This window comes from Protopterus annectens, chromosome 3.part0, assembly GCF_019279795.1.
Source record: "Protopterus annectens isolate FY-2018-M chromosome 3.part0, PAN1.0, whole genome shotgun sequence".
In the NCBI taxonomy this organism is placed as follows: domain Eukaryota; kingdom Metazoa; phylum Chordata; order Ceratodontiformes; family Protopteridae; genus Protopterus; species Protopterus annectens.
The window spans coordinates 1,816,142,234-1,816,169,118 of NC_056731.1; the positions used below are offsets into that span (position 1 = coordinate 1,816,142,234).

A 26,885-nucleotide genomic window follows, 5' to 3' on the forward strand; every position below is an offset into this window, starting at 1 on the left:
CTAAAGGAGTGACAAATGGCACAGGAGTCCTGCAGGTGTAAAGGCCCCAGGCAGTAAACACAAGAAGTGTGACCGTCTGTCAGAGACATTTTCTGACAGCACGAGTCACACTTCTTGAAGCCTGAGACCTTCACTTCTTTAGACATATTAATGTCCAAAAATAGACAGACACACAACAGTCAGACAGTTAACCCCCAAAAAACACACAACACACAACCTGACAGGAATTAACTGAGAGAGAGGCTTAAGGCCTGAAGAAAGGAAATGAATCCTAACGTAAAAGAAGGGGAATATAGGGTAGGAGATTATATAAAGTATAAAAATATACCCAATAAATGACAAATAGGAGAAAAAGGGGAAAAAACCTGTCTAATCTTATAGAAAATTGAAACTTTACCTGAGCTGGCAAAAAAGAGACCTCTTCGCGAAGCGGCAAACGAGATCTGAGGTAGTCACGCCTTGCACCATGGGATATAGGGTTGCCTCGAGCTGGTAAAATGAGTTCTCGAGCTTAGCAAGTGCCGAGTCAGAGCTGAGGATCGGCTCCGAACCCATCCAGCAAGAATGAAGGCGAGTTTGACAACTTAACATCCTAGGTCAACTCATGTTCTGTTTGTGTTTGTGGTATTCAACTTGAAACTTGAATAAACTGCTGCTGGACTACGATTTTCTCCCATTTATTCTGGTTGGTTTTCGTGGTCTGGTTCTTGGTTTTTAGTGTTAGATTCAATATTGGCCTTAGGTCCTCTGCCTTTTTTCAGAACTAAAAAGAACCTGAAGAAGATACTGGATCCTGTCTGGTCTGGATAGACCTCCTACTGGACTCTTTTTCTAAAAGCTTGTTTACGTCTGCTGTTGGGGAGTCTAAATGAGTGGGTGGTACAACTGCCTGAGGCACTGTCAGAAGTGGTATTGAGTATCACCTGTTAATTATCCCTGACACCCAAGGATCTAAGGTGATGGCCCACCAGTTCTGAGGATGTAGTGATAGGTGCCCCTCGACTACCTCTACAGTGCAGCAGTCGGGCAAACCATCAGGAGCGCTGGAAGGATTTCTCAGCAAATGTTCTGTGAAATCCTTGGTTTTGCAGTCGCTTCTGCCTCTTGGGTGACATTTATTGAAATTACATCCTCCTGTGCTGCAGGGAGGCCTGTCACAAGAAGCATCCTGGGTAGGACCTTGTGATTTCCGGAACTACATTTTCTTCCCTCCTCATTCATTCCTTGAGAAGGTTCTCTGAGGAATGGAGAAACTGTTTCAATGCAGAAAGAGTCTTACCATCTTGTTCACTTACCATTAGCGTGTCCTTAACTTTTGGGTCAAATAATGTACTACCATCAAAAGGAGCACTGATGAAGGATGTCTTAGAGCCCTTTCTAAAAGCACACAACCGCATTCAGGCATGGAAGCATAAGATTATACCGGTGCCTGCTGCTCTAGCTGCCCCATCAGCTGTATTAGAAAGCAGATGCATGGAGACATTCAAAATAGAAGATAAGCTAAAAAGCTGGGATTCCACAGTCTTCTGGCTATCCAGTGGCAAATTACCTGAAAGAGAATTGGTAATTTCTTTGGTCAATTCTCTATGGAATCGAATATGGGCCTATGGGCCATGTAGTTCAATGCTCTTAGGAAAAAAGTCGGTGAAACGTAGTCTGTTTTTCAAATCTGTACAAGGCCCTGGAATCTCTGTTAGTGGGATGGATAGATGAACACTCTCTTCTGAGAGTTCCTTCTTTGTGGCTGCTACTAGGACCGTGGCATCCATAGGGAACCCTTACTCCACTAAAGTCGGTCTTTCGGAGCCACTAGAATTCTGTCACGATTTTTGGGGCATCAGCCTCCTTCCAAGCAAACAGAATCACTAGATTGATGAAGGTGTCAGGAGGGGAGAGACCACCAGAGATGCAGAAAAGCCAGCTCCAAAAGACTCCAGGAACACAGATCTTCTGGGGAAGGCATACATGTGGACCTACCCCTTTCAGCTTGACCAAGTCTAGAATGTCTCCGAAGAAGACATCTCTGAAAGGGGATCTAGAGGAATCTTCCCCCTCCTCCAAATCCACATCTTTGGTGATGGATTCCCAGGATGAATCCAAATGCTTCCATTTGCATGTCTACTTTCTATGCACCTATAGTTGGGGAATATCTAGTGACAGGTATGACTCAGATTGAGAACTAAACAGATTACTTCCCTTAAAGTTTTTGGAGACTGGCTGTCCCTGCCAAGAAGGAGGAGTGGATTCCAGAGCACAGTAAGTTTGGGGTAAAGTCAGATTAAAAAGGGATTGAGGCACCTCTTTTCTTGAGCATGAGAAGACCTGATGGAAGGCTCAAATGCTGAGGGAGAGATAGTAGCTAAAGAAGTCTCTCTAAAAAGTGGAACAGAAAGACCCTAAAGCTCCAACCCTTCCTGGCTTCAGTGCCAACATAGGAACTGAGCTGTCAGAAGACAATGGTCTGAAAGGAAAAGGCAGCGCCGATAAGTTCGGAGTCAAAATGTCTTCACAAATGTCAGCTCCAAAGCTTTGGCTCAGACTCTCATCTTTATTAAAGATGCCCGAAGTTGCAACAGAGTGGGTCATTGTCAGAGTTGACGTGGAATGCAGTATCTGCATTGAAAAAGGTGTTCCCAGGATCTTCAGATTCAAGTGCTTTAGTTCTGATGAACAGAGTTGAACATGGGGGGGTGCGTGTTGGTGGTGATGTTTTCGAGGGAATGGCGCCAGGAGGATCCCCAACTGTATCTGCATCCGAAGGACTTTCTGCATCATTCTGTTAATGTCAGCTTCGATGAAACTTCTGGCAGAATGAGCAGACCTGGAAGATGTGACTGATGAAACCCTGGAGAGTTGTTAGGGGAATGGAGCTGAGGACTAATCGGATCCAGAGTGAACAGACTGGATAGGGATAGAGATGGAGAATGGATCAAAGGCCTTCGGCATTTTTGATGCCAGACCTGCTAAGGCAGTGGGACATAGCAAAAGTTTTTTAGTTTTATCAATGCCCTTCTCGGGAGTCTTATCTTTAACAGGTTCCCTTTGACTTGGGCACTCCCTTATTTATTCTTTTGCCTTCAGTGTTGAGGAAAGAGGAGAAACCACTGAGGACCCTAAAGTGGATGGAAGTCCCTTTAGAACAAGCTCATCTCTTCTTCTCTGAAGAGCTTTATGGCCAAAAGAAGCAAAAGCTTAACATTCAGTTTACAAGTGCGCTGCTCTCAGACAATAAATCTACATTGAAAGAGGGTCCTGAGAGGGATTTTGTGGCCACAATTTCAACAATGTTTGAAACTTTTATTTGACATGTTTATCAACTCCATTAGAGAGAAAATGTACTAAGAGATTAAATTACCTATCAAACTTGAAATAACTACAGTGACTATTGCAATAACAATAAAACGAAGCTACTAAAAGTTATTTTTTATCTATATATAGATATATGCATCAGGAGAGGAGAAGAAAATGACAGAGAAAAGAGAATACAATTTATGTTTCAAAGATAAAGTGAGAAAATCACCTATCCAACATAAGCTCAGAGCATCTGTGACTGCCCAGTCGAAGCACTAAACAAAATATAAGGTAATTTAACAGTGTCAAGGAAATTATGGGTAGGGGACAGTCAGAGCCCTGAATCCAAAGGTTTGAATTTGCTGAGGGTGGATTTTAATTGAAGAGTCCTCCAAAGGTTGAATCACATGAAAATAGACAACATTAGAGCAAGTGTTTTCTGTAAGCAAGTAAGCTTGAAAGGCAAAATGATGAAAGTCATCAGAAGTGCTAAGTTTTTTTGCATATTCAGTGATATTAGCTTGTCCTTTTTTCCTTTAGCAAATATTCAGTGGAAGTCAAGAAATCTGTAGCTAAAACAAGTTGTACATTCTGATCTCTTCCAAGTGAAACTGACAGATTCCTTGAAGCATCTGCAGAGTAGTTAGCATTTTTTACTCAGTACTGACTCTGTTTCCATGGAAACGAGCTGTTTGTAGGTGCACTCAATCTTGACAGTTCTGCACATTCTTTGCTGAAGAAAATGCAAAATTTTAAGGTACAAGGGCAAGCAGTTCAATACAAAAAAAAGCTTTAAGTTACTGGAAATGAATAAGAAACAACAGCTGCCTTAGTATACTTAATACTTAAATGCATTTAACAGAACAGTGTATAATTTAGTTTCATTTCAAGATAGCCAGTGCATTTTTTAAGGTTAAAAGTTAATGTTTTCTGAAAGCATACAAGCTGTTTTTCACATCTGACAGGGAAATCAAGATAAAAAAAACAGACACTATTAGGGGAGCACAGGCTGTAACATGTGCTTTAACATGGGTAACCTTCATTTTAGGTTATGGAATGCCTGTAGGTGCAACTGTCAATTTGGAGAAATCGTTCTTATCTGAAGGGTTAAACTTAATTTTTTGAAGGTGTACATAATTTTGTGCATTTGCTCTGAAAACGTATTTAATTTTTCGTTTGAGGGTTTTTATTAAACAGAGTCTTGAAAATGTAACATATGTTCAAATAGAGATGACAGAAAACAACTGTACGGGAGAACAGATGGCCAAACAGTGTGTGATGTAACACAAAAGCTGGAAATACACATTCAAAAATGCTGTTATATATAGCAGGTGGGAACAATAACTTCTTATCATGATGGCTATGCTATCTATATTATCTTGGAACATAAATGACTTTAAAGGTATAGACAAAAAGGTATGAACTGAATTATATTAAGAAATGCAGAGTTCAAGTAGCAATATTGTAGGAGACACAGCTGAAAAGAAATAAACGTGAATTTGACAAAAAAAGGATTTCAGGATGGATATTCAGCAGAATATCAGGGGCAAACAAAAAGGGAAGTACTTACACTAATTGCTAGAGGAGCTTCAACAGTGATTGAAGAGGGGCAAAGATGGTAATAATGCTAGATATGCAGTGGTAAGAGAGTAGTACTACTCTGATATGTATTTATATTCCAACAAAAACTGCTATCATTGAGTTTAAAAAAACTCTGGGAAAAATAATCAGCTTTCAACAGGGAATATTACTTATACGCATGGAATTTGATTTGCAATACTGAGGATGCATCTGGGAGACGCAGAAGGGAAACCAACAAAGAAGCATAGCTTTCTGAACAGTTTTGTGAAAATATTTGGTATGGAAAATGTGAATTCAGTAGTAGGAACTAGGAAAGAATTTATATATTATTCTCCAAGGCAAAATAACTTGGCTACACTAGACAGAAATTATATTTCACAGGAACATGTGCACTTAATTAAAAGCTTCGACACACCCAGTAACTATTTCAGATCATGCACCAATAAAAACTAAGATAAAATGCAGGGTAATGAAACAAAAATGAGGCACTGGTACTTTCCCACCTACCTGTTAAAAAGGGAGGAATTTAAAGAATGGGTAGTACAAATTAATCAAGAGTTATAAGGGAAGATAGAAATTTCTTCAGAACTTATAGCTTGTGAGTGAGATAAAATGAAACTGGGAGTTTAAAACTAGAGTAGGAATTAAAGAAAATTGTGATATGGTTAAGAAGTAATAGGACTTGTTTACAAGAGCTGACAAATGCTAAATTATTGAAGAATAAGGGGACTCTCACAGAAAAGAGGAGGTGTGACTGCAGACTGCTACAGAGAAAATAAGGGAGTATCTGGATAATATGCATTATTTTAGACAGATTACCATTAAGCCACTATTTTTTATAACTCCAGAGCACAAAAACCTTTGTCACAACAACTTAGGCAACAGAAAGTAGAAAGAGTTTTTGCCATGCTTAGAAAGCCTATAACAAGAAAAATAACCAGAGATCCTGTAGCAGTATTAAACATATTCTGGAAATTATATGAAAATTTGTATGAAGCACAGCAATGTTGAAATCAATAAAGAGCACAAATGGAAATATTTATGGAAGACTTAAGTATGCCAAGGTTAGAGGTAGATGATGCTCACCAATTATCAGTTAAATTAGAAGGAGATGAGATGAAAATGGTGATGCATATCCGATCTGCAAGAAAGTCTCCAGGAACAGATGGCATTCCTGTGGAAGTTTGGAAGTTAGGAGGGAAGAAAGAGATGAAGATCTGGAAGTTTTTGTTGTACTTTAAAAATTAGGAGAAGCACCCACATCTTGGAAGAAAGCTGTGGTGGTTTTAACGCCTAAAGATGGTAAGGACCCATCAGACCCAGCTTAATATGGACCCATTTCAATTTTAAACCATAATTATAAAGTGTTTATGTCTACACTAGCTAAAAAAATGGTGAAGGCGTTGCCAAAATTTACAGATATGGATCAGTGTGATTTTGTGGAGGGGAGGCAAACATTTGACAACATTAATAGAACAATAATGATCCACAGAGAAGAGTAATTTTAGAAAATACCACTGTTGTTGGTGGGTCTGGATGCAGAGAAATAGACTGTAGAGTAAGCTGTGATTTTAGGAGTAGGACAATGGGAAAATTTGCATTCCCCGATAATAATAAGGCTAATTAGGAGGATATATGAAGGATTGGAGGCAAGAAATAAAGTGGGCGGGTTCTTCTCAGATAAGTTGGATCTGAACAGAGGAATCAAGCAGGGGTGTCCTCTTTCCTCTTTATTTGTTTTACATTTAGAACCACTAGCAAAGAAAATAAGAGGCTCAAAATTTCAAGGATATAACTGATATGGTATGGTAATCAACCAAAGTTGGCTTTATTTGCATATGATATTATTTTAATCCAGAAAAGGACATCTCACTGTTGTGGAACATTTTGAAACAGGTCCTTTCAGTATATAAAACTGATGAAGATAAAACAAAGTCTGTAGCCATAAATTATGCACCCACACATGCATTGGTTCAGCAATACCCAAGCAATTACTAGAAAATGGAAATCAAAGTCTACCCCAACTGTATTTCAAGTACTAAGTACTGTCACACAGTCTGTGTGACACAGATAAAAGAACTGGACATGGGATCTTTAGAAAACAGAAGAAGCAAATTACATAGAAATATTTGGAAATTGTGGGAACAATACATGCAGAATAATGTTCAGCAGGAACAGTAGGACTTATAGTAATGCAGGAACTGATATATGTTTACTGTCTGATACCCATTTATTTATTTATTTTATTTTTTTATTTAACATTTGTTGACCAAGAAAGTCCGACTAGGACACAGCCTACTTTCAGAGGAGGCCCAGAGAGAAATGCAGGGAGGACATGCAGACCCCACAAAGAAGGCACCACAGCTGAGAATCGAACTGGAGAACCTCTTGCTGTGAGGCAACAATTTTAACTGCTGCACCATTGCACTGCCCATTTAGCACACCTTTTTTACATTTTATTTGGCAGAATGTATTTTGTACCAATTTAAAACCTACAATATAAAGCCATAAGCTCTATGTATTAAAACAAAGGGGAATAATGAACTCACGCAAGCCTATAACATCTTTTTTGTATACTTCAGGTTCACACCCATACCTTCCTATGGCATCCAGAACTTTTCTGGGTCTGGTTTCTTTAAATAAAGGACCTACCAGCTAAAAATAGGCAGTAATAGAAAGGGCAAGGAGTTACTAACAAAATGACACCAAGATTGTTAAGTGTCCTGTAGTGGAGAAATTAATCTTTGTTTTGGCGCTTTTGTTCATATTTTCATATTTATGTTCATATTTTTACATTGAGAGACCTACATTTTATTGAGATATTTGGTGTGAAAAAGGACAATTCACTGTCACTGCTGGTTTATATTACACTTTACTGGAAATACTGTTAGTTGTTGGTTAGTAATTATGAAAATAAGTGATAGTTCCATATGTATTTAATACTTAAAGTGACTTACAAACTTTACAAGTTACACTTCTTGAGGGAGGTTGAAGAAGGATGAAAACAGATAATACAGTTCCATTGTTAATGTGAGTACATAACTTTCATAGCTGATGTCTTTTTTGTGCACTCCTGAACTGATGGAACATAATCCCCAGCTAGAGATACTCTGGGTGATCCTCAAGGAAGGATTTTCTGGAGCAGAACAGAGCCAGATGTTCCTCTATTCCTCAAAATGTCTGCTTTATAATGAGCAATAAAGGTATGAGCATTAGACCAAGTACCTGCTACACAAATGTCATCTGTGTAAGCTCTGGACCAGAATGCAGATGAAGTGGCCATATCTGCTGGAATTAGCCTTGGGAGTTTAGGTAATGTCATTCCTTTGGACTTATAAACAAAGGAAATGCAGTCAGTGAGCCATCTCGTTAAAGTTACTTCAGATACCACCCTGCCCAATTAAGCCTTAAAGGAGACAAACTTTTAGTTATGTACTCACCATAACTTCAGATGTTTGGGATCCATCTCGCCTACATTCTGACTGATGGGTTCGGAGCCGATCCCTCGGCTCCGACTCGGCACGCTTATGCCAAAGAGCGAAGTCTCTTATTGGCTGAGCTTACTATATCCCAGGATGCACCACTACCAGTCCCCCAGATCCAGTTTGTCCGCATACATGCACACACGCACGCACTGCTTATATAACATCGCCAGATGAAACAAGATAAAAACAGTAGAACTCAAACCGTTCAATCTTTTCTGATCTCCAAGGCAGGGGGAAGGAGGGTGGGTATTAGGAATGTAGGCGAGATGGATCCCAAACATCTGAAGTTATGGTGAGTACATAACTAAAAGATGTTATGTGATCCTATCTCGCCTACATTCTGACTGATGGGACAGCGTCCCTAGCACCTGAATCCTGGGTGGCTCACTGGAAAACACTCCTGAGTACCGTGGAACCAAATGATGCTCGCCTTTTAGATGCCACATCCAATTTATAGTGGGAAATGAAAGTGTGCGGGTTGGACCAAGTAGCAGCACAAATCTCAGAAATAGCGAGCTTGGAATGAAATGCAATAGAGGTAGCCATAGCTCTAGTAGAGTGAGCTTTGACAGATGTTGTAAGTTGCTTATTTGAAGAGGAATAAGCCTGAGTTATGCAATCTCTAATCCATTTGGCAATAGTAGCTTTAGTGATGGTTTTACCCAGTTTATTATCTGAAAAGGACACAAACAATTGGTCTGTTTTTCGAATTTGTTGAGTCCTGTCTAGATAGAAGCGCAATTGCCTGTGAACATCCAACTTATGCAAGGTGTATTCCGCTTTGTTTGAAAATTTTGGAAAGAAAACTGGTAGCTCTAGAGATTGTTGGAGACAGAGATTAGAACAAACTTTTGGAACAAAAGATGGATTAGGCCTAAGTGATACTCTATCCTTGTGAAAAATCAAGTACGGTGGTTTGATAGATAGGGCTTGAAGTTCTGAAACTCTTCTTGCAGAGGTAATTGCAATTAAGAAGGCAGTTTTCCAAGACAGATATTTCAACTCACATGTAGCAGCCGGTTCAAAGGGAGAAGATGTTAAGGCACGAAGTACCAAATCAAGATCCCACGGAGGCGCAGGATGAAAAACTGGGGGTCTTAAAAGCACAGCACCTTTTATGAAAGTTTTACATAATCTGCTACTCATCAACGGTGGGTCTATGGATTCGTGAAATTTGGAGATAGCTGCTAGTTGGACTTTAATAGTAGAGACTGAAGATCCTTGATTAAACAAGGATGTTAAAAATTTCAAGACCTCTGGTATCGGGGCCGTAATAGGGTCTAAGCCTCTGAGTTGAGCCCAGATAGCAAACCTCTTCCACTTACTGTGATACAATTTCTTAGTGGTGGGTTTGTGGGCTGAAGATAAAATGTGAATAACTTCCGGGTCCAATGTGTGATTTCTGACTAAAGTCGAAAGTGGAGGAGCCAAGCTGTTAATTTCAAAGTGTGAAGGGACTGGTGCTGTTGTCCCGACTGATGAACCAGAAGGTCCGTAGTTAGATCCACAAACCAAGGACCGTCCCGAGTATATTTCTGTAGGTAGGGGAACCATACCTGACGAGGCCAGTACGGAGCAATTAGAATCATTGTGGACCCCAATTGGGAAGCTTTCTGGATGACTTTGGGGAGGAGTGGAACCGGAGGGAAAGCATAAAGCAGTCCTGTTGGCCAAGGTTGGACTAGAGCATCCGTAGCTGCCTCCCCTTGACGCGGGGTCAAGGAAAAGAACCTTTTGCACTTCGTGTTTTGTGGTGTTGCAAACAGGTCGCAGCACGGAATCGCCCATCTTTGAAAATCTGAGCTGCTACTGTTTGTTCAGGGACCACTCGTGAGGAGAGAGAATAGTCCTGCTCAGTCTGTCTGCCAATACATTGGATTTTCCTGGAATGTGGGTCGCTACCAGGAAGCGGTTGGTAGCCACTGCCCATTCCCACACCCTCATGGCCTCTCTGCAAAGGGGGTAAGATCTGGTCCCTCCTTGTTTGTTTAGATACCAGACCACCCGACATGTTGTCTGTGTGGATAGCGATAATGCCTTGAGGGAGAAACTTGTGAAGGGCTTGTAGGGACAGAAGTACAGCCCTCATTTCCAACACATTGATATGGAGAAATGTTTCGTTTGGAAGCCAAGAACCCTAAACTGACCTGCCCAGACAATGCCCCCACCCGTCTGGGAGGCATCCGTTGTCAAGGTGGCCACCGGAGGGGGTATAACAAAAGGTCTTCCCTGATTCAGATTGGATGACAGAAGCCACCAGCGGAGGTCCCGTTTGCACGTTTCTGTAATCAGTATGTGATGATTGAGGGGGAGATCCTGAAAAGACCATTGTGTCGATGACAGCCACTGAAGAATCCTCATGTGCAATCTTGCCAGAGGAACTAGGAGAACCGTGGCAGACATTGAACCTAAAAGTTGCAGGACCATCCTGGCTGGGGCTTTGGATCTTAGAAGCAGGGCTCGGGCTTGACCTTGTAATGTTTGTATCCTTCGGTAGGAAGGAAGATTCGCATTAATTTTGAGTCTATCTCTGCTCCTACGAATCTTATGCGCTGAGAAGGCAGCAAGACAGACTTTGACCAGTTGAATGTAATTCCCAGGAAGCACCCAGGAGATGGTGGCTTGTAGGTTTTCTAGTAGTAGATGCCTGGTGGTGGCAGTCAGGAGCCAGTCGTCCAGATAGGGAAACACTTGGAATCCGAGACTCCTCAGGTGAGCAGTCACTACTGCCAAACACTTGGTGAACACCCTGGGGCTGTGGTGAGACCAAAGGGCAGTGCACAAAATTGGAAATGACTGTCTCCCAGGCTGAAGCGCAGATACCTCCTGGACGCCTGATGTATCGGTATGTGATAATAGGCGTCCTTGAGATCTATGGAGCACATCCAAACATCTTTCTCCAATAATGGGAGAATGGATTGTAAAGTGACCATTCGGAATTTGGACTTCATGACGGACTGGTTTAGTTTGCTGAGATCCAAAATGGGTCTCAGGTCCCCTGTCTTTTTTGGCACTAAAAAGAACCTTGAGTAATTTCCGGATCCGATCTGGTCTGTGGGGACCGGTTGGATGACTCCTTTTTCTAGCAGCTTTGAAGCTTCTACGGCTGCAATTTCCCTTTGACTGGGTGGTGGGTCCAGGATTTTTTTGGATGGTGGGGGTGAGTGTGTGAAGGGAATGGTGTAACCTCCGGCAATAATCCGAAGCACCCATCTGTCCTGAGTAATAGACTCCCAAGCTTTTAGGTGCTTGGCAAGCGGCAACCGACTGGCTCCGGAGCAGCACAGCCGGGCAATCCCTCATGAAGTGTGGGAGGCTGAAGAGCCACGAAAGGACTCGCGGTCTCCAGTGTTGCGGGGGGCCTCTGCCGCCTCTGGGACGGCGTCTCCCAGAAAAATTTCCTCGTCCTCTGCCTCTGGAAGGGGAATCTTCCTGCTGTTGGGGAAAGAATTTCTGTGATTTGCGGAACCACATTTTCCCTCCTCTTTTAGCCTTGGGATAAGGCCGAAAGGGAGTGGAATAATGTGCTCCTACGGCAGATAAAGTCTTTCCCTCCTGCTCACAGCGGTAAGAGTGTCTTTACCTTGGGTCCAAACAAAGAGGACCCATCAAAGGGAGCGTCGGCAAAGGAAGACTTGAAAGCCTCCGCGAAATGACACAAACGGAGCCAGGCTTGTCTCCGTGAGCCACGCCTGTGCCTGCCGCTCTGCCCGCCTTCGGCCGCATATGAAATGAGCCTCATGGACGAGTTAGAAATCGAGTTAAGGATAGCCAACTGAGAGCTAACCGACTGGGCTAGCTGCTCAGGTAGGTTACCTGAGAGGGAGTCTGAGAGCTCCTTGACCAGATCCCTCTGTAGTCTGGTGAAATGTGCCAAATAATTCAGGGACCTCAGAGTAAAGGCCGCTGAAGTCAGGGTGCGCTTCCCGTACCGGTCCATGCTCCTAGACTCCTTATTAGGAGGATGGACGGACGTTGAAGCCTCTGCCACGTCCTGCTGGGTAGCAGATGCCACCACCATGGCATCTACAGCCACGCCTTTAGTTAAGAACTCCTTCTCGGGTGGGGCAGACAAAAATTTGTTAGGGCGAGAAGGCACTGGTTCCACAGTATCTGGATGTTCCCACGCCCTCCGACAAACCAAATCCAGGAGCTCGTCGAAGGGCGGAGACACCCAGGAGGCGGAGGGCTGAGCCCCGAAGGCCTTGAGAAACATCGACTCATCAGCGGAGGGGGGTTTGGAATTCCAGCCGCCTCGTTGCTTAAGGATCTCTAGAATGTCTGCAAATGAGACATCATCCGAGGACGACTTTGGGGACCCCTCCGCATCATCAAGATCAGTGTCTGATGTAAGAGACTCGTCGGGGGAGTCCACGTGCTTCCTCTTGCACGATCTCTTCCTTGGGGGCTCCTCCGTAGACAACTCCGAAGAACCCTCAGGAGGAGGGGAACCCCCCGTGGGGGTAACCTCAGGCCCCAGGGCTCTGCTGCCTAGAGACAGGGGAACTGCCAAAGACCCAGTCTCCATGCCCAGGGAAGGTGCCGGTAAAGCTGTAGAGATGGCCGAAGAAGACTTGGCCAAGGCACTCCTCATAGCTCTGAAAGCCGGACCCCCAGAATCCTGGGAGGGTCAAGTCCCCGGAGCCATGATAGCAGACGGAAGTCCCGCGGCCAAAGCACCGAGAGGGAGGCTCGGACCCGACAGCATTGGTCCCGAAACGTCACCCCCGGGTCCAGCCGAAGAAGTCCGTGTGCTAAACTCGGACCCGAAGGCCGGGGTTGGAGTAAGGGTCGGAGCCGACCCCATGATCTCTACTGGCTCCATCAGCACCTGCTCCGACGGAGCCAAAGCGGTCGGAGGAGGAATGGCAATGGAGTGGGCTATCGGCTCCGAAGCCAATTGGGTCGGAGCCGAAACAAATTGGGGACTGGAACAGTCTTTGGAGCACCCTGTCTATGTCCGCATCTGACATCCTCGATGACCTGTAAGAGACCGAACGGGTCCGAGTAGGTCTCTCCAACGGCTCCAAGGGACTAGGGGACCGGCTCCGAGGCGACTCGATAACTATCGGCGCCGAAGGAGTGTCCAAACCAATTTCCATCGGTGCCGAAGAGGACTTCGGCGCCGAGGAGGAAGTGTCTGAGCGGACAACCTTCATCGGCTCCGAGATCAGTGGAGCCGATGAAGGTGACCCGCCTCTCGATGCCCCAGCCGTCGGCTCAACCCAGAGGAGTTGAGACTGGAGGCATCGAGGCAGACTGTTCCACCCTCGGCTCCAAGTCCGTGGAGCCGAAGGAGAAGCCTGCCTATGTCTTTTGGCGGTCGGGTCCGACGGACTGGTCGGAGCCGACGCCCTTTTCTTTTTAGCAGGAGAAGGAGAGGACGCTAATGCTTCTTCAAAAGAGGGTTTTATAAGGCCTTTCAAAATAAGTTGATTTTTCCTCTCTTGGAGGACCCTCGAGGAAAACGCGTGACACACGCTGCAGGACTCCTGCAAATGTTTGGCGCCCAAACAATATACACAGAGAGAGTGGTCATCTGTGATTGACATTTTAAAACTGCACTTAGTACACTTCTTAAAGCCCGAAGGCCTAGGAGCCTGAGACATTATAGCAACAAATTTAGTAACTCTATCACAGAAAAACACACTTTTTTTTTTTTTTTTTTTTAAATGACTGTCACTACAATGATTAGCTTACGGTTGCCGATTAAGATTGACAGTCCGACAACTACAGAAAAAATAACTAAAGGGGATCCTAGAACCCCTAAGGATTTGAAAAATAATTGACTGACAGGGAAAAGCCCTTCAATTCAAAGGGGCCTCTAGTCAGAACAAACACACTAATTTTCCACAAAAATACCAGTCATACACAAAAAGTACGGTATAGCTGTTAAAACAGCTTTTTGTTATAGAATTAGAAAATTCCTGACAGAAAAAGTTAGTGAAAAACACTACTTAGCTCAGCCAGCTCGAGACCACGTCTTTGCTAGTTAGCGGCAAACGAGATCTGGGGGACTGGTAGTGGTGCATCCTGGGATATAGTAAGCTCAGCCAATAAGAGACTTCGCTCTTTGGCATAAGCGTGCCGAGTCGGAGCCGAGGGATCGGCTCCGAACCCATCAGTCAGAATGTAGGCGAGATAGGATCACATAACATCAATTGTTATGATTTCCTGTAACATTTGGTTCTGTGGAAATAGACTCTAAGCTGTCTATGAACATCCATGTGGCATATATTCTCCTTTGTTGGAAAATTTGGAAAGAAAACAGGTAGACTGATGGACAGATTGATAGTGGTCTCTGATGTCATCTTAGGTAGAAAAGAAAAAGATTAGTTTGAAAGGGCACCTTACCTTGTCAAAAAGCAGATACGGAGACTGAGAAGAAAGTGCATGGAGTTCTGATACTCATCTGGCCGATGCAAAGGCAACCACAAAAATGTTTTTCCATGACAAAAAATTTATGTCCACCTTGTCAGAGGGCTCAAAAGGTGGCTGCATCAAAGCCTAAAGAAGCACTGTTCAATCCAGTGATGGGGTAGGATCCTTAATAGGTAGTAAAATGGGTCTGAGGCAGACATTACATCATTTCAGTGAAGCCAAGAAAAAGTGTTTTTCACCCAAGTCAAAACTAGAGATGGCAGCAAGTTTAACCTTAATTGTAGAACACCTAGCTCCACTACTGAAAATGGAAGCAAGGAAGTCAAGATTAGCTGGAACCAGTGCTGAAAATGGATCTAGTTTGCACTTGAGAGCCCAAATGAAAAATCTTTTCTTCCCATTCACTCTTGTACACCTTTCTAACAGAAACTTTCTGGGATGATGTAAGAATATGACAGGACGGGGAAGAAGGCCTGGACTGCCTAGCCATCACTAGAAGTAGAGAAACCAAGCGATCAGCTTGAGAGTCCTGATATAAAGATGAGACATGCTGGATGGGTGAGACAAAGTCATGAGAAGTATCCAATACCTAGGGAGGGTAAACTAGATGAAGCAACAGGAAGGGAAACCACACACTTGTCAAGGCAAGAATGGAGCAATGAACAAAACCGATAGCAAGAAACGTCGTGGTCTGGGCCTAAACAAGTGACGCAGTAAGAATGGAAATCTCTGTGAGGTTTTTCCTTTCCACAGGCAAGACAATTATTAATTTTTTCCGACATCGGTTAGAGAAAGAAAAAAGCATCCCCAATGGGGGTACTTAGCTTTAGAAGACTTCAGTATTTTTCAACTGGAACATGAAAATTCTGGTAGCGGTCGACTGGCACTTGTGAACTGCTTCTGCTTCGGGCTCCAGCGGCAAGAAGAACTGGTGTAATGACGATGGCTGCCTGTTCTTATATCCCTGATGACCTGATGTCATGGAAGAAGCAACAGCATCCAACGCATGAAGATGAAGTCTCTGGTATTCAGGCCGACTGAGGGCTACCTGCAGGCAGATAACCCAAATGTGATGACTGCAACAGTGAAACACGAAGGACATCTGTTCTTTCATTGACATGCTTTTTGAAGAAACTTAGGAATGAAAGGAATGGGGGGAAGGCATAAAAGAGACCAAGGAGCCAATCATGAATCAGAGAACATCTTGGTAACTCTGCCTCTGGGGGGGATCACGGCAAAGTACATGCTGAACTTTGCACTGCGGGGAGAAGCGACGAGGTCAATGCACAGTTGGCCCCATTTGCAAAATATGATTGTCACCACTAATGGATTGCGAGACCACTCATGAGGGAGTACCATGGACCTCCTCAGCTTGTTTGCCAGCAAGGTGGATTTCCCCAGAAAAAGCTTTGCCAATAAAAAGCAGCCATAAGAGAGTGCCGACTGCCACACACAATTGTTTCTCGACATAAGGGGTAGAACCAGGTTCCCCCATTTGTTGACGTACCAGACCACCAAAACCATTGTACCGCAAGCATCCACTGCAGTATCTTCAAGTAAAATCTTACTAGAGGTGCAAGAACTATGGAAGCTGCCATAGACCCAAGAAATTGTAAGACTAATCTGACTGGAGGGGAAGGAAGAGAGAGAATGCATGATGCATAACTCTACAATGTGTTCAACCTTGTCTGTGGTCAACGTGACCTGTGCCACTGTAACCAGACAAGCTCCAATGAATTCCAGGACTTGTGTGGGGGATAGCTGAGATTTAGCAATAGTTTACTGTGACGCCCAGGTGAATACATAGTTAGAGCAAAGAGTCCCTGGCTTGAATCAGTAGATGCTTCAGGGGAGCAGAGAGGAGTCAGTCATCAAGATAAGGAAATACCTAGAATCCTAGCAGTCTCAAGTGAGCTGTGACCACTGCCATGCACTTGAACATCCTAGGGGCTGTGGTAAGACCAAAGGGCAGGGCTCTGCATTGGTAGTGACTGGCTTCCAGCCAGAAGCATAAATATCTCCTGGAGCACCTGTCTATTTCGATGTGATAGTACACATCCTGGAGATCTAAAGAGCACATCCAATCATCCTTGTTTAACAGCAGAATGGACTGAACTGTGACCATCTAGAGCTTCAAGTGTTTCACAAAGTGATTCAGATTGATGAGATCCAAAACTGCTCTTTGGTCCCCAGGTTTCTTTGGCACTAAAAAGAACCTTGAGGTAAGTTCTAGATCATTGCTGTCCTAAGGTACCATGTGGATGAGTAATTTTGCCAGCAACCTTTGTATTTCTGTGGCTGCCGCTTTCCTCCGACTAGGTGGAATGTCAGAAATCTTTCTGATACATTTAGGAGGAAGAAGGGAAAATGATATGTAATAGCCTCTGGATATTCTACTGAGCACCCAGGTATCACTGGTGATGGCTGTCCATGCTTCTGGGTGCACAGATAAGTACCCTCCCCCCAACTGCGTCCAGAGTGTAGCAGTTGGGCAGCCTTTCAGGGGTACTGAAAGAGCTTCTCAGAAAAATTATCTCTGAAGCCCGATGTTGCGGACCTCCTCTGCCACAAGGGCAGTGTCAACTATTAGAATTCCTCCCTCTGCCATAGGGAGATCTGTCTCCATAGGAGTCCTGGGATGATGCTTGGATCCTGTGAAACCAAATCTTTGTACCTGCTCTCTGGTTCCTTGAAAAAGTCCACTGAGGAATAGAAAAATGGACCCCTATGGAAGACAAGGACTTCACATCCTGTTCACTCCTGGACAGAGTTTCCTTTACCTTAGAGCCACATAAGGTGGATTCATCAAAGGGAGCACTGAAGAATGAAGTCGTGAAGGGCTCCACAGATTCACAAAGGTACATCCAGGAGTGCCTTCTTACAGCAATTCCTGAACCTGCGGCTCTCAAAGATCCCTCTGAGGCATCAGAAATCAGCCTCCTTGAGGCTTTCGATAAGCTGGTGGGTAGCCAGTTCCACAGTAAAAAAGAAGTTATGTACTTACCATAAAATTCCATGTGAGTTGTTCATCTTGCCTTCATTCTTACACAAATGGGTTCGGAGCTGATAATCAGCTCCGAGTCGGCCACTTTCACAAGCTCGAGGTTTTCGAGTAGCTCAAGGCCAAGTCCCTTATCCCATGATGCTCTCTGCCTCACCTCAGATCTAGTTTGCTGATCCCAATATATACAACAAAAGTAATATAAGTGTAACTCTAGTCAGAGTAAGAAATCCTATACAAAGACCCACCAGATCCCAAAGCTCTTACTCGTTCTTTGAGAAGCCTGGAGGGGGTAGGCGGGAGAGAATGCAAGAATGAAGGCAAGATGAACAACTCACACGGAACGTTATGGTAAGTACATAACTTCTTTATGTGAAGTTGTTCAATCTCGCAGTTCATTCTTACAAATGGGTAGCGTCCTAAGCACCATTTATCCTGGGTGGCTCACGGGAGTATATTCCTGAGGACAGTGGAACCAAAGGAAGCACTGTCCCTGGAGGCCTTGTCTACATTGTAATGCATAATGAAGGTATGTGGTTTTGACCAAGTGGCACCTGTGCATATTGTATCTAGAGGCAGTCTAGCCATGTAAGCTGAAGAGGTAGAAACAGCCCTTGTGGACTGCACCTTCACTTTATGTTCTAGCGATTGATTCATGGAAGAGTATGTGAACTTTATACAATCTGTTAACCATTTGGAAAGAGTGACTTTTGACACAGGCTGCCCTTTTTTGGCATCTGAATAGGAGACAAAAAGTTGTTCTGATTTTCTAAATTCTTTGGTTCTATCCAAAAAAAATCCGAGTTGTCTGTGTACATCAAGCTTATGCAACATATACTCCAACTTGTTGGAGTGGTTACTGAAGCAGGTTGGAAGCTCAATTGTTTGATTTAAATTAGCCTCTGAGCAAACCTTTGGCAAGAAGGATGGATTAGTCGGGAGCGACACTCTGTCAGGGTGAAAAATCAAGTATGGATGCTTAATAGACAAAGCCTGTAGTTCAGACACCCTGTGTGCTGATGTAATTGCTACCAAGAAAATGTTTTGCCAAGACAGGAAGATGCAAGCTCAAATGGAGGAAGAATAATCCTAGATAGAACAAAGTTAAGGTTCCAGGGAGTGAAAGGTTGTCTAACTGGTGGTCTAAGATGTATGGTTCCTTTTATGAAGGCTCCTCATAACCTGTGAGACACGAGATTTGAGCCTTCCGATCCGAGGTGAAAATTTGAAATGGCAGCCAACTGAACACGTATGGTAGCTGCCGCAGCACCTTCATTAAAAAGTTTAGTCAAGAACTCTAATATGCTAGCAACTGGAGTGATGTACAGGTCAATATTATTTTGAGAAGCCCACAAGGTGAACTGCTTCCACTTGCTGACATATAATTTTCTGGTTGAAGCCTTGTGTGAAGATAGAAGGATATGCTGCACTTCCGAGGAAAGAGTGTGGGACCTGGCTATGTTGGAAATCGGAGCAGCTAAGCTGTCAATTTGAGGGAGTGGAGTGAAGGATGAAGAGCCCCTGACGAATGTGTCAGCAGATCTGGAACTGGGTCCAGAATCCAAGGTTCCTCTAAATGGTAGAGTCGAAGGAAAGGGAACCAAATCTGTTGAGGCCAATAAGGGGCTATCAGAATTACAGTCCTCCCTAAGGCTTTGGCTTTCTGCAGAAATTTTGGAATCAGGGGAATAGGTGGAAATGCATATAGGAGTCCCATGGGCCAAGCATGGATGAGAGAGTCCCTTGGGTTTTCCTCTGTGGGGGATTCAAGGCAAAGTAGCTTCTGCATTTGGCATTCATGGGAGGTGCAAACAGGTTGCAGCAAGGCTGGCCCCATCTGTGGAAAATCATTTCCACTACCTCATTTTTGAGGGACCACTCGTGCGGCATCAGAATAGCTCTGCTTAGTTTGTCTGCAATCACGTTGGATTTCCCCAGGATGTGCGTCACTATCAGAAAGCACCCGGTGGATATAGCCCACTGCCAGACTCTTAGGGCCACTCAATATAGGGGATAAGACTTGGTTCCCCCTTGCTTGTTGATATACCAGATTACCGACATGTTGTCAGACTGAATAGCAATAATTTCCAGCGGAAGACAGTCTTAGAAGTACTGCAACGCCAATATGCTCTCATCTCCAGGACATTGATGTGCAATTGTGACTCTGTCTCTGACCAGGTGCCTTGGGCTGTTCTTCCCTGAAAAAGCCCCCCTCCACCCTATCAGAGAAGTATCCATGGTCACCATAGCTGATGGCGGGGGAAGAACAAATGGGTGACCTACTGTTACATGGTGGCTGGTCAACCACCACTGTAGATCCTTTTTGCATGAATCTGTGATGATTATCAAGAAAGACATCGGGAGCTGTTGGTAAGACCATTGGGTGAAGAGTAACCATTGAAGAATTCTCATGTGCATGCACCCTAGAGGAACTGCTATAACAGTTGTTGCCATAGTACCTAGCAATTTTAAAACTTGAGAGGCTGGTTACTTTGTTTCTTGCCAGAATGTTTGATGCCTGTTGTCGAAGTGTGATCATTCTTTCCAGGGGCAGTTTTACCATGGCGGTGGTGGTGTCTAAATCTGCTCCGATAAATGAAATATGCAGCGATGGTGACAACGCAGACTTGTCGAAATTTATAGTAATTCCAAACTGAGAACACAGTTTTAGAGCAAGGTCCCTGGATTGAACTAGTTGATGCCTGGAGGTGGCGGTGAGGAGCCAGTCATCCAGGTACGAAAACACTCGGAAACCTAGATGTCTCAGGTGAACTGTAACCACTGCCATGCACTTGGTAAACACTATGGGGGCTGTTGTGGGACCAAACGGCAGTGCTCAGAACTGATAATGACTGGCTCCCAGCCAGAAACGCAGGTGATCTCTGGATGGTCTGGCCATTTTGATATGCTAGTACGCATCCTTGAAATCTATAGAGCACATCCAATCGCCCGTTCCTAGAAATGGAAGAATCGACTGAAGCGTGACCATCTGGAACTTCTCTTTCTTTACAAAAGTGTTGACTTTGCTGAGGTCCAAGATGGGCCTCCAGTCCCCCGTTTTCTCTGGAACTAAAAAGAATCTTGAGTAGGTTCTGGATCCTATCTGGTCTGCTGGGACTGGCTGGATGACACTTTTTTTCTAGCAACCTTTTAATTTCTGTGGTTGCTTGATCCCAGAGACTGGGTGGAATGTCTGGGATTTTCTTTCGTACAGAGGGAGGTTCTGTGAAAGGAATGGTATATCCTCTGGTAATAATGCTTTGTATCCAAGAATCTTGGGACTTGTGGAACCACATTTTTCCTCCCTTTTGCCCTTTGGGATAAGGTCTAGTAGGGGTGGAAAAACGGACTCCTACAGCAGATAGAGTCTTTCCATTTTGTTCACACCTTGTGAGGGTCTCCTTGACTTTAGGCCCGAAAAGGGATGAGCCATCAAATGGGGTATTAACAAAGGAAGACTTGAAGGCTTCCGCAAAAGAGCATAAACGCATTCAGGAAGGTCTCCGAAGAGCTATTCCTGAACCTGCTGCCTGAGTTGTGCTATCAACTGCATAAGAAATGAGACGCATGGACGAGTTAACCATAGAATTAAGGGTATTGAGCTGTGATGTCACCTTATCAGGAGCGCCCTCAGCTGCAGTACTCTGTAGAGCATCTCCAAGCTCTTTAAGGAGATCTCACTGAAGTCTGGTAAAGTGAGTCAAATAGTTGAGCGATCACATAGCAAAAGTCGGTGAACTAAAAATGCGTTTCCCATACTGGTCCATTATCTATTAGGAGGATGGACAGTAAAAGAGGTTTCAGACATCTCTTTCTTGGTGGTCGCCGCCACCACCATGGCATCAACTGGCACTCCTTTGGTAAGGAACAACTTGTCTTGTGGCGATGTTAAAAACTTGTTGGGCCTCCGAGGGACAGGTTCCACAGTATCAGGAGAATTCCACACCCTTTGAACAACTAAACCCATTAATTCATCGAAGGGTGGAGTCACCCAGGAGGTAGAGGGTTGAGACCCGAAGGCCTTCAGAAGCACCGACTCATCATCAGTAGGGTTAACGGACTGCAATCTACCCCTCTGTCTTAGGATCTCTAGGATATCAGCAAAAGAGATATCCTCCGAGGGGAACCGTGGGGACCCTTCTGACTCCTCTAAGTCAGTGTCTGATGTGACAGACTCCTGCGGGGAGTCTAAATGCCTCCTCTTGCAAAGTTTCTTTCTGGAAACCTCATCAGCGGGAGCTTCAGGTAAGGTCTCAGGAGAAAATGGGTCACCCAATGGGGCTACCTGAGGCTCTGGGTCTCTATGCTTTAAGGGGACCCGTGATGCAGAGGTAGAATGTGGCACTTTCGGGGATGAGGAAGCAGACCCTCATGAAGTGGGTGTCATAGAAGACATAACTCTCCTCATAGCACTGAAGGCCCCACTGCTACGATGCGAAGAAGCAGCTGGTCCCGAAGAAGATGGCAACTTTCCCTGTGCTTAAACAGTGGGGTCCGAGCCAGAGGAAGGAGCTGAGCTCATCCATGCCAAAGCTCTGAGAGGAAGGGCCGGAACCGACCCATCGGTTCGACTCTTCCCCCCGGGAGCCGACCGTAGAGTGTCGGCACCCAGACTCCTCGAACAGCATCAAAGTAGTCTGAGTCGACAGAGCCGATGGTTCCACAATCATCAGTTCTACCTCCTCCGGCTTCGAAGGACCTGCTCAGCTCGGAGGAGGAGCACACACAATAGGCAAGGACGTCTTTGGCTTCAAGACTGGTTGTGCCGGAGCCGACAAGAATTTGGCTAATGCCGGGTTCTGGAGGAGCCTCTGCACCACTTGGTCCACATCCACATCTGACAGGCTCCTCTGAAGAACGAGTCGAAGGGATAGATGAAGCCACCAACTGTAAAATTGGCGATTCTAAAACTTCGGAGACCAACTCCAATACAGGGGACCAGCTCCGAAAAACTTGCTTGGTGCTCAGTTCTGAGGACTGTGGAACCGGCGACCGCACTTTCTCAGCCAATTTCGGAGAAGACCTTGACTCCTAAGAAGCTTTTGAAGATTTAGATCCCTTTAAAGATTTGGAAGTCTGGTCAGCCTTATCAAGAGCATCCTGAAAATCAGGTTTCAACAACCCTCTATTCACTAACTTTCTCCTACATTCCAACAAGACCCTGCTGCTGAACAAAAGACAAACAGAGCAGACCTCCTGCAGATGGACTGCACCCAGACAATAAACACAGCAAACATGTGAATCAGTAATGGACATTTTTTTGTCCGCATTTAGGGCATTTCTTAAACCCTGACTTCTGCCTCTCTTTTTCCTTATGATCAGCCATAATGTAAAAGAAATAACTATATATCTATATATAACTGTCTAGGCAAACAAACACACTAGCTAGACTAACACCACACTCTAAAATAAACAGTTAATGATTCAAACAGTTATAACTGCCTAGACAAACAAACACTGCAAAAAGCTATAACAGTTAAAGATTCAAATCGTTATAAAGGACAATACTCTCAGTCTAAGAAAATACAGTTACAAACACTGTAAACGAGGTTAGGGACCAACTAAAATGCGGCCATGAAAGGCCTAAAAACAGCCGTTCTATAAACAAAGATTTTCCTCAAAAGAAGAAAAGAAAATGACTAGAACTAGTCTATTGTTAAACTGTGACAAAATACACACTTTTAGAAAAATTCCTAAAGAAATATATAGAAATATGAAAAACACTGGCCTGAGCTCCACTCTCGACCTCTGATCTGTTGCAGAGGCAAACTAGATCTCAGGTGAGGCAGAGAGCGTCATGGGATAGGGACTTGGCCTCAAGATACTCAAAAACCTTGAGCTTGTGAAAGCGGCCAACTCGGAGCCGAGGGATTGGCTCCGAACCTATTTGTAAGAATGAACGGCGAGATTGAACAGCTTCACATTGTCTTTTTGTCTTCAGCAGACATGGACCCTGGCAGAGTACTAGAGAACTCCTTCACCAATTTCATCTGAAATGTTATGACACACAACAAACAGTTCAGGAATCTGAGGGAGAAGGTTGCTGACATGTAAACATGCTTCACAAACCTGTCCACTGCCCTGTACTCTCAGAGGGATGGACAGAAGAACTCTGCTTAGCAAGTTCTTTTTTGGGGTCTACTGCTACCACCACAGCATCTACTGGGGGACCCTTAGTTCAATGGGCCCTATTCTTGGATGCAACAAGATATTTATCTAGTCTCTTGGGCAAAGGTTCTGTGACATCCAGATCCATCAAAGCCCAGTGGGAGATGAGGTTCAGCATCTCATCCACTGGGGGACTACCAAGGACATAGCTGAGCTGGCTCTGAAAGCCTTGAGGAACACTGACTCCTCCGGGCAAGGGAGAATAGGAAGACCAACCTCCTTTCTGCCTCAAAAGTTTGAGGATTTCACAGAACAAGACATTCTCAGTGGGTGATCTGGGGTACCCCCTTTTCCTTCATCAAAGTCAACAGTCTTTGGTCAAGGATTCCTGTGAAGAATCTAAGTGCCTCCTTTTGCATGTATGCTTCTAAGGAGACTCTCAGGTGGGACATTCCGGTGTGGACTCGGGAGTGCGGGCAGAATCTTGTATAAGGGCTTGACTAGGATGGCTGTCCAAATGGAGCAAGATGACAAGACTCAGGATCCTAGGTAGACAGATGTGGAGGGGTGGACCACAGAGGGGCATGGATGTCTTGTCCACAGATGTAGGAAATGCTTTCTCCACTACCTCAAAGGCAGAGATCAAGGGGGAAACAAGAACCAAGAACCAACATTAAAGAAGTCAGGCACCTGCTCAGGACACCTTTGAGCATCCCTAAGATCTTGCCTCAATGCAAAGGTGAGAGTCGAACTGTCCAGCACCAAGGCCTGAAGGGGAAGGGATGGCTCCAAGAACATCACAGGCAAGTCAGACCCCCACATCAGGCGCCAACACTATGGCTCTGATATCCTTCCAGCACTGAAAGGATTACAGCTGTCTAGATCAGAGAAGGTGCCGGAGACAAAGGCCAAGCCTTAGGATCCAACACAGACAAACTCTGGATTCTCTGATCCGAAGACTCCAAAACCAGAGGATGGATCACAGTAGGAGTCAAAAGTTGGGGTTGGACTAGTGGTAGACTCACAGATCCGATGGAAGACAGAGCCAGAATTACTCCCAGTGGAATATGGGTTCTGAAAAACTCTCATCTTCCTGTCCACATCTGCTTCTGTTAGGCTCCAAGTTGACCTGAGGGATGAAGAATTCAAGGGTAGTGTGGATGTCCCTCAAGGAGTCTACTGTAAAAATGCTGAGTGAAGTCTTGAAGAAATAGGCTCTGGAGAAAATCTGGTTGATTTAACCCAAGGAGACTTGCACTTGGCTCGAGTCACATCCAAAAGGGAAGTTGGATCCAACAGTCTCGACTTAGATGAGGTCAGATCTGTGGGAGAATTCTGACTGAAGACTTTGCTATTTTCTTATGCGGAGTTAAGCCAGAGCTGAAGGAGAGCCATCGGAGAATGCTTCTTTGACTCTTCAGTTTTGTCAGTAGCATCCCCTTTAGACGACTCTGGAGATTTCTCGGTATGAGGGGGAACTCCAGAAGAAGAAGAAGTGGAGGGAAGTAAGCCTTCCAAGATCAGTTTGTTTTTGCGCTCGAAGTGTACTTGACGACTCAATCCTGCACAAACCCCACAACCAGTATTAAGCTGCCCTGCTCTGAGGCAATAAACGCATTTGGAGTGAGTGTCCAAATTAAGAATTTTGTGCCCACAGGATAAGCAATTTTTAAAACCAGTTGGCTTTTCAGACATGGCAAAAGAAACAGCAGTCACAACAGAGTACAACCACAAAAACCCAAATAAGGAAAGGATTACCAAAAATGATAATGCTGAAAATTTAGTAGCAATATAAGAAAAATACCAACAAAGTTAACATGAGAAGTACAAAATCTAAGGTACCAAACAAGTATGTAAAAGAAGGTTTGACCACCATTAATAGCTAACTAACAGATAGGTGTTCATATATTTTTAACACTTATAGACAGTGGAAGAAAGCTAGAGATAAAAGAAATCTGCTAGGAAAAAAGATCAAATGGAAATAACTTATCTAACCTTAAATCCCACTCAAGTTATAGGTGACCACGTCCAAATGCTGAAGTGCAAAAGAGATCTGAGGTATCTCAGGTGAAGGAAAAGATTATGGCTAAGGGATTAGAGTTCAAGCTACAAAGCCAAAGTCTAAAGAAATGCCTGAAGCTGGATCAGAGATTGAATCCGAGACCCACTGGTTGAGGAACAGATGAAAAATACATCATCAGACACTATATTACAGTATTTATGGAAATGCTAAGAATGTACTATTACAACTGTAAAGAATATGTATTACTGATGACATTTCTGTTTTTATACAGTTTCAATAGCTTTTATTGTTCAAAAAATAATTACAGTTGTTTATCTTATCCATTTAAAGTTTATTTTTCAGAAAATACTTTGGAATGCAAGATGTGTGTAGGCTGCTAGACGTGTGACATTCCATACCTCGAAGGTGTTAATGAGTTAAGCAATTATAACTCAACTATTTTCCTATCAGCTTTAACCATGTAAATGTGGACCACTAAAGTGCATCACTGAATGATGTACTGATGACAGTAGATAACATACAATATTTTAAGACAACTCTGTCGATTTACACAGCACCAAACAATTTGCTTAATATTTTATAAATCAATGCTTTAAGTAGATCATAGTACCTCTCCTAACTCCTGACTTAGTCTGGTGAGGATTAACGAATACTGGAGTATCTGATTTTTAAACGGCTCATGAAGATTTCTGTAAAGGAGCACAGCAACTGATGTTTCTGAGGTTGAGTCATTAAGAAACCCTTGTAAGATTTTCTTGTTCTTCTTCCAGTAATCACTGTTAAAAAAAACATAAAATGAAGAAACATTAATTGCTTCAACATTTTAACTAGGTATGTCTTACGGCTACACAAAACCAAAGGGTATTACAAGGCTGACTGTAGTTTACAAATACTAAATATTCTCCAAAGTACATGTGACTCAGCAAAGAGCAATTAAAGATTTGAATCAATTTTTGTTTCATTCCTTATAAAGTGCAGATGTGTATGCTGCAGCTACCCATAACAGTAGATGTTA

At 44.0% G+C, this 26,885-nt stretch overlaps 1 protein-coding gene across 4 annotated transcripts in view; it reads right to left on the reverse strand.

The window, feature by feature from the left end:
- The window catches only part of ALS2CL (ALS2 C-terminal like), a 2,758,770-nt gene that overhangs the window by 2,185,146 nt on the left and 546,739 nt on the right, over nucleotides 1–26,885 (reverse strand). For all 4 annotated transcript variants that reach the window (XM_044065874.1, XM_044065873.1, XM_044065871.1 and 1 more), the window contains one exon: nucleotides 26,481–26,646. In XM_044065874.1, the coding sequence (XP_043921809.1) occupies nucleotides 26,481–26,646 (166 nt within the window). The remainder of the gene's footprint in view (nucleotides 1–26,480; nucleotides 26,647–26,885) is intronic.